Source organism: Plasmodium inui (genome assembly GCF_000524495.1).
Source record: "Plasmodium inui San Antonio 1 unplaced genomic scaffold supercont1.4, whole genome shotgun sequence".
Taxonomy (NCBI): Eukaryota; Apicomplexa; class Aconoidasida; order Haemosporida; family Plasmodiidae; genus Plasmodium; species Plasmodium inui.
The window spans coordinates 666,015-678,977 of record NW_008481838.1 but is presented as its reverse complement, the minus strand read 5'-3'; the positions used below and the strand labels follow the sequence as shown (position 1 = coordinate 678,977).

The window sequence follows — 12,963 nt, the reverse complement described above, 5'->3', positions numbered from 1 at the left end:
AGAAAAAAAAAGAGACCACGATTTTGTGACATAACGTTTGATACATGTTCAGGTCTGCTTGTCCCAAGTCTACTTCCCGCAGATTGGCAAAATCTACCCTGTGAGTGTCCGATTCATTAACCATGCAATACGTAAAGAGCAAAACGGTAGTTATTCCCGGATCGACTGGCAAATTGAATAACAGAAGCGTTTCCATAAAAAATTCAAGCAGTTCACTCAAGAAGGAGTTGCACACAGACGTGCAAGGGAAAGGACCCAACCCCGATGATCCATCTGATGAGGAAAGACACATAAGCGAAAATGCGCCAAGATTAAAGTCATCCCTTAAAAATAAAAGCAGGCTTTTGGATGGAAGTACTTTGGAACAGGTGGGCCCCAAACGTGCAGGTGTGGAGGGAGGAGAAAACGAAGGTGATGAAGGCAGCGTAGATGATGACCGAAAATCAGATGACCGCAACACGGATGGGGGTGGAAACTCGGATGACCGCAACACGGATGGGGGTGGAAACTCGGATGACCGCAACACGGATGGGGGTGGAAACTCGGATGACCGCGACACGGATGGGGATGGCAACTCTAGTGACCGAAACACAGATGGGCGTGGCAACTCCGGTGAAGAAGAATCGGTGGACAAACCGAAGGGACCAGCAAAAAGCGCAATCAAAAAAGTGTCCGTGTTCCAGCGGCTAGCCACGACGCACACGCTGAGCAGCAGCTACAGATGCGTAAGTCCAAAGCTGAAAAAGCTGCACACAGAAAATCTCCAAGCAGCCTTGAAAGGGGAGAAACCCAAGAAAGCCTTCAGCATGAGAATAGACAAAAATGTGACCTATTCTTCATTCACCCCGTACAATAAAGCGAAAAAGATAAATTCGGAAAGGAAACTAAATATGATGAGGGCCAAGACGCAGATACTAAAAATAGCTGAGAGGTTCATGAGCACAGATAAAATCAAGTCATTCCAGATGGTGGAGAGGCGGAAGACTCAATCGTTTGCGAAAAGGGAGAAGCCCCTTTCGGACCAGGTGCAGATTTTGGGACCGTTCTCACCCAAGAAGGGGGGGGACGAATTGACCAAGTCGGAGAAGTCGGAAAGGTCTGAGAGACCGCATAAGTCCGGGGATATTCCGACTTCCTTGAGGCGAAGTTCAACCAAGCATGGCGACATGAGCAACGATAACCGCGGCAAGGAGCCCAATGAGACAGCGGCCAAATGGGGCGGTCAGATAGAAGCAAAGCAGAAAAAACGACCAACATTAAGAAAGCACAGAAAGATGGTTCTACGGAAAGCGGATAGACAACAGGGATTTGCATTATTTGAAAACATGCTGGGAGTAAGTCATTCAGGAAGAGTGTACTCATGGGATGGCTATCAGTGGAGGGGAATAAACATCTTCTACGAATGTTTCGTGTCCTTGTGCAGTGACAAAAAGGGACACATCATTTGCATCAATACAGATTTCAAGCCGGGTTTTCTAATGAGCAACAGGTGTTTCGAAAAAATAGACACCCATAGAGAAGCTGTCTTTTTAAAAATGGCCGTTAGTGCGAGGAATAAAATGTGGGCAATAAACCTCCGTGGGGATTTACAAAAATGGGACAAATACGAATGGGTGCAGGTAAAGAAGGCCTACGGAATAGCTAAGCTCAAGTCATTGGCCTTTGATAGAAATGACCACCTGTGGGTTCTGGACGAGAAGAATTATTTTTACATATTCAACAGGGAACGTAAGAATTGGATGCTTCACAGTGATAGCAGCAGGGGGGGAGGAAACATAGACGACTTTGATTTTAACGAGAGCAACTTTTTGGTGGCCCTGACGTTCGATGGGATGATTAAAATCTGTAGAGATGGCCGGTGGGTGAAATGCGGAATGTTGGGACAAATGAAAATTTCCAGTTTGCACTTTTTGAGGAAGGCAGGGGAGAGAGAGGTTGGGCCAGCCGTCTCAGCGAAGAATCCCAAGAGGGGCAGGGGGGACCATCGAGTGGGCACGCCAAAATAGCTCCCACGAAGGGTTGCAGCGGAGGGATACGGTTATAAATACTCCCCCTGATGCAGCTTTATATAGTTGAATTTCTGTCCCTGCGTTTGGAAAATTACAGAGTGGATTTTACACTTGGTGGCTGACTGCTTACGTTTGGGAAAGGCACACTCTGTTTTGTTGCCCTCTCCTCTTGTGTATTCGTCTCCTTTTTTTTTGAGTTTTCTAGGGGGGTTCTCTTTTCCGCTAATAAGGTGCAATTTCGCAGAGGCTTCTAACATTCGCGGTATCTGAATGGGGTGACGAAGGGAAACCTTTGTGCGCAACGAACGTGCACTTTCTCGATTTGTGCCAATGGTCTGGCTAGGAGTTGTGCGTTGTGCATGTGGCTTTTGTGCAATTGATGAGGCCGTTATTTTTGCCTTCTTTTTATGCAATTAATGACGCAGTTATTTTTACCTTCTTTTTTTGTGCATTTCTTCGGAGCTATTTTGGAGAAGCTCCTGTGCGATTTGCAGCCTTCCCTTTTTTTTTTTTGTGCTAACCTTTTCTTGGGGGTGGAAGGGGAACAGAAGCACCTTGGATTCGCCCCTAACTGGGTCGGATTCCGCGCTCTAAACTGTTAATCGTGCCGTTAAAACTGCCCCTCTATATAATTAAGTGAGGGGAACCCCTTTTTGGAGTTTTTTTCACTGCGTGTTATTTGTGAAGATGTAATGTGCTTCCCCTTTTTGGAGTCCCTTTCAGTGCCTGTTATTTTTGCAGATGTAATGAGTTTCCCCGTTTTTTTTCTCTATCCACTGATTTGTTGCCACGTACACCATGTCGGGCCAACCAGGAGGGACAGGACCACTTCGCAAAAGGTTACACTCCACCGGGAGAAGTGTCCCGTCCATCGCCACCCCTCCAGAGGGACTACCAAAACATTGTGGTAATACGTGTATGCACACCCACCTTACTCACTTCTCCACATTTGTTCCACCCTACCTCCCTTAAGCATTCTTCTCATCCGCGTAACAAATGAATACTTTACCGATTCCTCTCATCCGGAACCTCATCCCGAGTGTAACTTTGAACAGAATAAATGCTACCCATTTATTGAAGCACCTGGAAAATGTGTGTGAGCATATAGCCCTGGTGGGGAGGTACAGCAAGGGGAAGTCAACACGAAGGAGACAAATGAGTGGGCAGTTAAAAAAGGTGAAGCGGAACAGGGGGGAAGGCATCTCCACGAGCGGGACACTAGGAAGGAGTAAATTATTCGATCAAGTGGATGAGCAGTTTGACAAAGCTGTGGTTCTTCTTCCAGAGTTCGGTCCCAGTGGAATCATCCGATTATTGCATGCTCTGCAGAGAATAAAATATGAAAGAAGAAAGAGAAAAAAAAATAACTTCCTTAAGTCGATTGAGTACTACCTGCTGCGGGGTTCTGTTAATGACAGGGTATACGATTTTTGGAGTCACCTAAAGATAAATGACACCATCCTTCTATTTAGGATGTTCATAAAGAACGACTATTTTGAGCCAGCCCTGATTTGCAGACTGATGGGACATGTACTGCACAATAGCGATTTCTGCCTATCCTCTGACGTGGTGCTTTTCCTACGCTCCTATCATATTTACCGATGCAGAATAAAGAGGATTAGAAAGTGGAGGTGGAAAGAAGTTTCCCTTTCGGATGACTGCCAAAGGAAGCTCCTTCACATCATTATACGCAACAAGTTCGATCTTACACACAAGGAGATGTGCACCTTTGTTTGCCTCTTTTCAATATATGGTCGTGTTTTTCCTTTCCCTGAGCGATGGGAGATTTATAGCAAGTCGATAGAACGTATAGAGAACACCCAACTGGCTTACTCCCCAAGAGAGATAAAAAAATTCATTCTGAGCCTCTTCAGGATTAACTGCTTCCTCTTCGATGGAGCATGTGTACCCCGGAATGATGGTTCCAAGATGGGAGTCCCTCAAGTGGGGAAAGCCCCCCCTGTGGGGAAAGACTCCCATCTGGAGAAACTCCCCCTGGTGAATCCCACCTTGCGAAAGTTATTTCACCTTTACAACAACCACAATACCGACGTTCGGGTGGAAGACGAGTTACGTGTCCTGGAGAGCGCCGTGCGGAGTCACTACTACCACTATGACAGCCTCGAGATGATTCTCTTCCACATAAAGAATAACATTGCCCAATTGGGGCTTTCAAATGGAGTAAAATTTGTGCGTCTGGTTAGGAAGCTGCGGAATGGACACTCCGCCGATGGGGTGGCGCATACAGATGCGTGCGCGTCAGACACGGAGAAAGAATTTGTTCGCCATATGCTGGACCAGATTTTAACCAACTGCGCTGCGTTTTTCAGGGCCCGGTATAAGTACCCTCCGCAGAAAATTAGGAGCGTCCTCTCACTTCACCGTTTAGCGGCTGTGGCGGGGGAACCGCACCACGAGCTCACCATTTTGCATCGGTAGGCGCGCGTCTGCAATTCTTGGCCGAAATGTTTTTTTCTGTTTCCTTTTTTTTGTTTCTTTTTTGTTCGGTTTTCTTTGTTTTGCTGTTCCCCCGTGAGCAGGTGGCACGCACATTTAACGAACAAGTCAGAACATCTCAAGTGGACGGATACTCCACGACTGCTAAAATGAGAAGTAGTTTGATGTGCACAGTGGGGGTACCACCCGTGGGAGCCTATTCTGCTGTGGATAGCAGCATCTCTGTGGAAGAAAAAAAAGGGGGCTAAAATAACCCTCCTGGGAACCAATATCGCCAAGGCGTGCTCGGCTCAAGAAGCAAAGAAGCAGTCAGTGGATAGGATACAACACCATTATAAATTTACCATTCCGCTAAGCAAAAATGGATGGAAAAACTCCCCAAAGTTTTAAGTAACTTTTGGTGCGAGTCATTACACAATTATTTGGGGTGAACAACTTGAGATGAATGAGAAAGGAAAAAAAGTAAAAAAAAAAAATTCGTCCCCTTTTTTTTTTTTTTCCTTGCTGTACATTTGATATAATGACAGTTGGGCCAGATCTTTCCCTTCTATGCCCTCTCCCCATTTTTGTTGCTACACCTGTGGGGTGGGTACATCCTACATACCTGTATGCGATTTTTTTAAGCACTTGCGCGGGGAAGGGCAAGGCCCGAGAGGCAGATCTGCAGCCTGTTTGCCTCCGTAGTTAAGAAGCAATGCGACTCCTCCCCCCTGTGGGGTGTGGTGAACAAAATAAGTACAAATATATATATGTGTATCTAATATGGATGTATATTTCTACCTTGGGGGAGGGAGGCCAAGTTGGATGATGTATTCCCCCCTGGTGCCGACAGTGCGCAATGACGCCACCGCCTATGAGGGTTGGGCTCCTCAGAGGATGACGCGATAAAGTGAACAAGCTAAGTATAGTTAAGCACCAGTCTGAGTGCACGAAAGAGGGGGAAAACGGGACGAGCATGAGTATTGGAAGTATAAGGAGGTATAGCCAGCATGAAGGGTATTGCGGCATGACCATCGTGCCGACTGCGGAGATGCCCCATTGCAAATTGATTACATTCCACTGCTTGCGCGTCGCCGTTTAATCGTTCCTCTGACTGTTGATGGAAATTAGCGTGTTGGCCGAGTTGGAGCAAAAAAAAAAAAAATAAATTAAAAATAAATAAAAAAATAGAATAAAATAAGAAAAAAAAATAAATACACAAATTTTTAAATATACAAACGTGCAGACGTACGAACGACTGAACTGCGAACCTCCTCGCTTCGGAAAAACAACTCATCCGCCAATTGGAGAAAACTCCCTTCGAATTAGCAAACGTGAAAGTTAAAAAAAATGGCCAAAAGACCAGATCCTAACGAGATAAGATATGGTAATTATTTTTATTCATTTGCATTTTTCTTATTCCGCATAATGAATTAGAAGCAGAGGAGGGATGTAATCCTCCTCCCCCCACCGACCCCTTCCATCCTGTTGTTGCTTCATTTCACCTCTTCGCATGGCGGGATTGCCCTTATTTTGCATACCTTCTTGGGGGGAAGTAATTTTACATACGTATATTACGTGCTCATGTTTGTGACATTCGGTGGGGTCCCCCTCAAAGTAGATGTGCTAGAGAGTCTCTTATTCGAGTGATGAGAAAATTTGTCAGGGCAAGCAGGGATATACTGTCCCTGTGAAGGAGGGTTTCCTTTTTTTCCCTTCTCTCATTTTGGAGACCCCGTCATATGAGCTTCTGTTCTTTGTAGAGGTCCATCCCCGTGGGTGTATTGCTTTTCTCTTCTATACCCCACCATAGCCCCCGCGGTTGTCATTGCGCTTGCGTGAACAATACGGACAGGATAACTCATCATTTTTGTCGTCCCCCTTCCCCCTACGCGCAGTCTACATCCGACAGGTCGGAGGCGAAGTCGGAGCCTCGTCAGTGCTGTCCCCAAAGCTAGGACCCCTTGGATTGTCCCCCAAGAAAATTGGTGACGATATAGCGAAAGAAACTCAGTCATGGAAGGGGCTAAAAATATGCGTAAAACTAACCATACAAAATAGGCAAGCCAAGATCGAAGTGGTGCCAACGTCAGCCTCGCTGGTGCTAAAGGAATTGAATGAAGCTCCCAGGGATCGAAAAAAAGTGAAAAATATTAAACACAATGGAAATCTAAAGATTGAGCAAGTGTACTCTATCGCAAGAATCATGAAGGATAAGTCGAGGGCCAAAGAATTCAAAGGAACTGTAAAAGAAATTTTAGGCACTTGCAACTCCATTGGTTGTACCGTCGATGGGAAGAAGCCAACCACCGTCCAGGAGATGATTGACTCTGGGGAGATCGACGTACCAGACTGTTGAGTGGTACATCGGTTATATTGCTTCCAAAAAGAAAAATAAATAAGAAGGGTGTGGTGGATGGAAGCCTGTCGGAGAGACAGGAGCGACCCCCTCCCTTAGTGCGACCACGTGTGCCATGCTGACTTTGCCATCGTAAAAGAAAAGAAGCGGCCGGCCCGATCAGGTTATGCAAAGTGGTACGAAGCTGCGGCTGACGTGACTGCGTATCAAGTGCTGTATGAGCCCAAATGAGAGCAAATTGCGGAAGAGTTCTCTCCCTTCGGCCAAATGCACATTTCATCATCCATTTCGTTCATTTCGACGTATGGGCATATACGCGTATGGACATTTTTATCTTTCCTTTTTTTTTTTTTAACTTAACACTCGCAACAGTTTTTAATTCCAAGGAGATAAGAAAAGAAAAAAAAAGTGTACTTTTAACTTCTTATATTCATAAAAGAAGTGCCCGTCCGTTCGTCCGTCCAGGTGGTGCGACTAAATAAAAGCGGGCACCTCGATTGAGGCACACTTTTTGGAAATTTCCTAATTTGGTGGTTGCAAGAAAGAATTCCCCCGTGATGGGTATGTAAAACCCTTTTTAACCCATTGGGGGTAGTTATACTTATGGGAAAATACTAAATTTTTTTTTCTTTTCTCCTGGGGGGAGGAAACCGAATCAAATAGTGTGGAGTCATGACGACAAATACAGGGAGTCGCGTCTTTTCCGCCATTCAGGCAAAATCGTATTGGGTAACACAATGGCTAATTCGAATGGGCGCGCCTTTTTCCAAAAGCCAGATGGTATATATATCCATCTCCTTCTGCTTCCTCTCCATCACCATCCTCCGTTGGCAGCGTCCCATACATTAGCATAAAAAAGGAAAATAAAAAAATATGTGCTTCTTCGCCAATTTGTCGTTACACAAGTAAAAACTGTGTAATGCTCGCGGGTTGGTACTGTCGCCCTGACTGTTTTATATTTTTCTATGTTGGGAAATTCACTTTTTTTTATATTTTCTATATTTTTTCCATTTTATTATTTATTTTATTTTTCCGTTCTGTGACGCGTCGCTGGGCATTTCCTATACAGCCGCGTCTCAGTAAATCCCCGTTTCTTTCGCTCTTAATTTTTTTGCCAATTTGTTCTTTCCCTCAACAGGGACGTGAGAGCACCAAAATATAGGTGCAACATTTGGGGAGTCGTGAAAAAAACGGGTTGGCTTCCCGTAGTTGTCATAGGGGGGGCCTCCCTATCCAATGTTCTATATGCATACGGGCAAGGCGGGACAGGCCCAATTGCGTGCCCCGTAGGCCTCGCCGCGAATACGAATATAATGTACATAGGGTATGTGCTTAGGGGTAACCTCTTAAATCACCCCTTGTTTGGGGGCCTTGTAGTGGTTAACTTGTAGGTACTACGCATATAGATGTACGTGCCGATTTAACGCGTGCGCACCGGCCAGAAGAGAAAGTAGCGTTATAGTCCCCCGTATATATGTGTTCATTTCGTTTACTTTATACCTTTACCACATACAAATTGTACGCACGTAATAAGCGATGGATCAGTGGTATACACAACAATTACGTATGAAAGATATGCATACAATATTGTAACCGCGCACTCTTCCATAGCACACGAAAAAAAAAAAAAAAATCCATTTTAATGACAAAAAAAAAACCTTTTTAATGACCCCAAAAAAATAGCTGGAAAAAAAAAAAGTGTTGCGAAAAAATTAGCAAAGTAAAAGTTAACACTGTCGCACTGTCAGGATAACCATCCAAAACAAAGAACGGAAAATTTTGGCCAAACGCTGCGACGAATTTGCGCGTGAATGTAAGTTAGATCCTTTTCCAGGACCAAACCTGAGTAGGATTTCCTCCGCGAAATTTACTCAACAAGTGTAGCTCGCTCAAAGCCCCACAATTAGGGAACCCCCCCCAAAACGGTTTATAATTCCAGAAGAGATTTTTCAAAATGGGAAGAGTTATAAGAGGTACATATTTTCCCCATAGGGGCTAAGAAAAAGGAAAAAGCACATATGCGTGTTGGCTTCTTTTTGCGCGCGGAGGGTTGGGAGTATGCCTGCGCGATTATTGTACCACTAACGCTACGCCCGCCACTGACGCCACGCCCGTTATTCACACCACTTACGCTACGCACGCCACTCATGCCACTTCCCCCCGCTTCCCCCCCGTGCAGGCCAAAGAAAAGGAAGGGGCTCTATTTTCAAGTCCCACAATCACCACCGAAAGGGAGCAGCCAAGCTGCGCCACCTGGACTTCTGCGAAAAAAAGGGATACATTAAGGGACTCATAAAGGATATTATCCATGACCCAGGAAGAGGGGCCCCCTTGGCAAAAATCGTCTTTAAAAAAACAGAGAAATATGGAAAGAAGGAAGAGTTGATGGTTGCCTCAGAAGGCATGTTCACCGGTCAATATATTTCCTGTGGTATTAAAGCTCCTCTATCCGTCGGGAACATCTTACCCATAGGAAAAATGCCTGAAGGTACTTTAATATGCAATTTAGAGCACCGCACAGGGAACAGAGGCACGTTAGTAAAGGCATCTGGATGTTACGCCACGGTTGTTGGCCAATCTGAGGATGGAAAGAAGACCAAAGTTCGTCTGCCTTCTGGTGCGAAAAAAACGATTGATGCTAGAGCTAGGGCTATGGTTGGTGTCGTCGGTGCAGGGGGAAGAATCGATAAGCCAATTCTCAAAGCTGGGGTTGCTCACCACAAATACCGAGTTAAACGTAACTGCTGGCCTAAAGTTAGAGGTGTTGCTATGAACCCAGTGGATCATCCCCATGGTGGTGGTAATCACCAACACATTGGTCATCCTTCCACCGTTTCGAGAAGCGCGCCAGCTGGACAGAAGGTCGGTCTCATTGCTGCTAGAAGAACTGGTTTGTTGAGAGGTGCCAAGAAGACCAAGCTGGTTGGAAAGACAGAGGATTAAATGGTTTGCTCCCAGGGGTGAATTCTGTGCTGCGGATTATATTTGGTAGGAACTGCACCCATCTCATGTGTACATGTGCCGATGCAGAGTTAAGTGGGCATACAAAGGGGGCCTAAACGGGGGGAAACTCCACATCATTTTGTACACAAAACGTAGGACCCTTCGCGCCCTTCAGTCATCTCCCACCAAGCCGCCGCTGTAGCGCCGCTGTAACGACTCTATAACGCCTCTGTCGCACCGTTGTCACACATTTTCGAACCTGTGTATTGTTGAACCCAATTGGAAGAAAACCTGTCGAGAAACTGCCAAAAGGCGCACACTTGAAAGGAGCCTCGAAAAAGTGTACTTTCTGTAAGCGCACCACATATGAGACTATTATGTTTGCAACAAAATGCCCACCAGAGCCTCTCTAGTCAGAAGGGTGATACGCCCATGCTGTTAAGGAGAACAGAGATGTGCATTGACAAGGGTGCGGCGGCAACATGACTAGAGGTAGAGTGATATATATAATTTATTGTGCCTTTTTTTTTTTTTTTCGGAAACAAGGACATGGACGGATGGTAAGGCCGAAGGAAAGATTCCTCGATGGACTCTTTCTTTCTGCCTTTTCATTTTGTTCCTGTCTATACGATGAATGCGCCAATGGCATGCATGCAATTTTCTGATCATATACCTACCAGGTGTGTGATATTTTTTTTTTTTTTTTTTTTTCATATATTCCCATTTTTATACATATGCACACCGTGTTAAGAGGTATAACAAGAAAAAGCAAAACTGTACCATTTTTTCTTAACAATTAAAAAAAAAAAAGAAAAAAAAAAAAAACATTATTTTCGCATTTTCCCCAAGTTGCTATCGCTCCACCATCAGTATGGAGTGCGCATTGGAAGAAAAAACATCACACGAGTGCAAAAGGGGGACCAACGCGTCCACGAAAAAACGGCTCTTATAAGAATCACCCAAACGTTACAGCGATATACATCACCACATGGTTAAGCGGTTCTATCATGTGCACCTTCCCAGATGGAAGAGGATGGTGAGGCAAAATATCGGAGAAAACACGACGCACGAAATTTAATTTCAGTGAATGCCAACGGAGGGCGGCAATTCTTCCCGATTTGATGGCCTGCTTGATTGGTCGCAGCTATGAGGAAACGTTTTAATAAATGGCTTTAATCCATGTGGAAAAACTATAACGCTCGTGGGAAGAAAAACCTCTGATGATGTGCCTTTTAAAAGATAATAGTACCCCTTTTTAAAGTTCATCTTTTTCCAAGCATGCGGATTGGTCGAGGGCGCAAATTGTTTGTCTTCCCCTTTTGTGTGCCTTGAGACATTTTCAAATTCAGAAGACTGCTACGTGTTGTAGTTATTCCTGCTCAAGTTGGTTTGAAGCAAAGGGGTTATCGGACAAGAGAAAATTACTTTACACAGGCATTTTAAAAGAAAAAAATTTCAGCGAGGGAACACTATAACCCTTTCAATAATTACGAAGCGTGCATTTTGCCAATATTGTGTAAAAATTAGCACTGATGCGAATCTCCTTTTCAGTTGAAAGCAATTACCTCGTAAATAATGCCCACACACGGAGAGCAGATTTGTTCTGCCAATTTCTGGACACATTCGGTTTCCATAAGTTGCGATTACATTCCCGTGGAGGTGAATACGCGCTAACCACACACGTTGTAAATACAAAAACAGAGATAATAGAAATAAATGGACATAACTAGGCACAAATCACAAATACGTGTACATGCCCGTTCTATTCCAAAAATAATCCACGCTTCCCCGCTTCGAAATGGAGAATTGGGTTAATACACAGACAGTGGCGTTCCTTACAAAAGAAAACCACAATAAACACAGCTTATGCTGGCCAGACATAACGAACTTTTATAATTGCGCATGTTCCATATGCGAGATTTGGTGAAACACCCGCTTCGTCAAAGTGGTATGCCTATTCGGCTAAACTCCTTTCTTTTGCTTATGTACAGAGAGAAGCATACAGCGTTCACCATTTTCCTATTTTTTCCCTCCTATATATTCACTACCATTGCGCAGTATGTTGTTTCTAATTTTAACCATGCGAAGCGGCTTCGTTGCTAATTTAGCGCTTAATAGCCAGTTTGAGAATTTTTTTTTTTTTTTTTTTTTTTTACAATTCGCCTGAACAGTTCAGAAAAAGGTGACTATTTCAGTATTAATGGATGAAATAACTAACTGGAAAAAAAAAAAAAAAGAGAGTTGCTGCAAAAATGTGAAAGAATGCATATTCTCCCCAAAGTGGTAGTTAAAATTTTGATCTATTCTGTGCGCGTGCCTTGGAGTCACATAATTTCGATGAGGTTTCATGCAAATCTGCGCTCAGAAATGGCAAGACGATCGAACGGAAAAAATTGCAAAGAGTGAAACTTGCAGAGTAACCACACCGCGTAGTATTATGTAATAGCAGAGCTAACTGCCAAACAAACGAGCAGGCTCTCCGAGGGCACGTGCTTCCTTTCATAATAGCCTCAAACACATCTGCTTATTTTCCTCGCGTTGGCCAAATGGCTTATTTGCGTATATGTATAAATATGTACGCATATGTATAACAAAAATGTATTATAACATATATAGTTACGTACATTTTTACACGCCCTTGCATGCGCTTTCTTCGTTATAAATATGTGCCCATATGGAACTTCAAAAAGTTCCCTTTTTCGCTTATTCCCATTTTTCCATCCCTTTCTTTTCCCCTTTTTACACCTGCCGGTTCCCCTCACATGGGAATCCCCAATATTGCTGACGTCCGTGCAACCCTTTTCGCATCAAACAATTCTGACGTTTTATATATACATTTTTTTTTAACTCGTTCACACGAAAAGAAAAGCACCTCTTTCGGTAGGCTGCACGCTTCTTTTTCCCTTTACACCTTTTTTTTACATTTGCCACGTGCGTGCGACTACGCATGTCGCCATATATGTAGCATGCACGCTTTACGTATACGTGTATATATGTACGAACGTACATATGTGCAGCACATGCGCGCCTCCTTCACATGTACACTCCCACGGTTATACGCATATCCATATGTGTAATACGTGTATGCGTAAAAAATTAAAAAAAAATTTCCCTTTTTCGTGTGAACTTTTTTCTGGTATGTGCATATTGCATCCTTAGAGATAAGTCTCATGACAGAACAAAAAAAAAAATAAAAGAAAAAAAAAAAAACAAAGT

General features: G+C 44.0%; 5 protein-coding genes across 5 annotated transcripts in view; 4 read left to right on the top strand and 1 right to left on the bottom strand.

The window, feature by feature from the left end:
- C922_01313 (hypothetical protein) overlaps positions 1-46 on the bottom strand; it is a gene marked incomplete at both ends in the record, with an annotated part of 1,142 nt that extends 1,096 nt beyond the window's left edge. Inside the window, one exon of the mRNA XM_008816919.1 lies at positions 20-46. Coding sequence (XP_008815141.1) covers positions 20-46 — 27 coding nt within the window. The remainder of the gene's footprint in view (positions 1-19) is intronic.
- A 76-nt stretch (positions 47-122) lies between these two features.
- Positions 123-2,006, top strand: C922_01312 (hypothetical protein; the record flags this gene model as incomplete). The annotated part of the gene is made up of 1 exon (XM_008816918.1): positions 123-2,006. The coding sequence occupies one exon, from the start codon at positions 123-125 to the stop codon at positions 2,004-2,006; it is 1,884 nt and encodes a 627-aa protein (XP_008815140.1).
- Positions 2,007-3,005: 999 nt separating this feature from the next.
- On the top strand, positions 3,006-4,448 carry C922_01311 (hypothetical protein; the record flags this gene model as incomplete). Its single annotated transcript, XM_008816917.1, has 1 exon — positions 3,006-4,448. The coding sequence occupies one exon, from the start codon at positions 3,006-3,008 to the stop codon at positions 4,446-4,448; it is 1,443 nt and encodes a 480-aa protein (XP_008815139.1).
- A 1,347-nt stretch (positions 4,449-5,795) lies between these two features.
- Positions 5,796-6,804, top strand: C922_01310 (50S ribosomal protein L12e; the record flags this gene model as incomplete). The annotated part of the gene is made up of 2 exons (XM_008816916.1): positions 5,796-5,832; positions 6,344-6,804. The coding sequence occupies 2 exons, from the start codon at positions 5,796-5,798 to the stop codon at positions 6,802-6,804; spliced, it is 498 nt and encodes a 165-aa protein (XP_008815138.1).
- A 1,954-nt stretch (positions 6,805-8,758) lies between these two features.
- On the top strand, positions 8,759-9,747 carry C922_01309 (60S ribosomal protein L8; the record flags this gene model as incomplete). The annotated part of the gene is made up of 2 exons (XM_008816915.1): positions 8,759-8,777; positions 8,984-9,747. The coding sequence occupies 2 exons, from the start codon at positions 8,759-8,761 to the stop codon at positions 9,745-9,747; spliced, it is 783 nt and encodes a 260-aa protein (XP_008815137.1).
- Between the last annotated feature and the right edge of the window lie 3,216 nt (positions 9,748-12,963).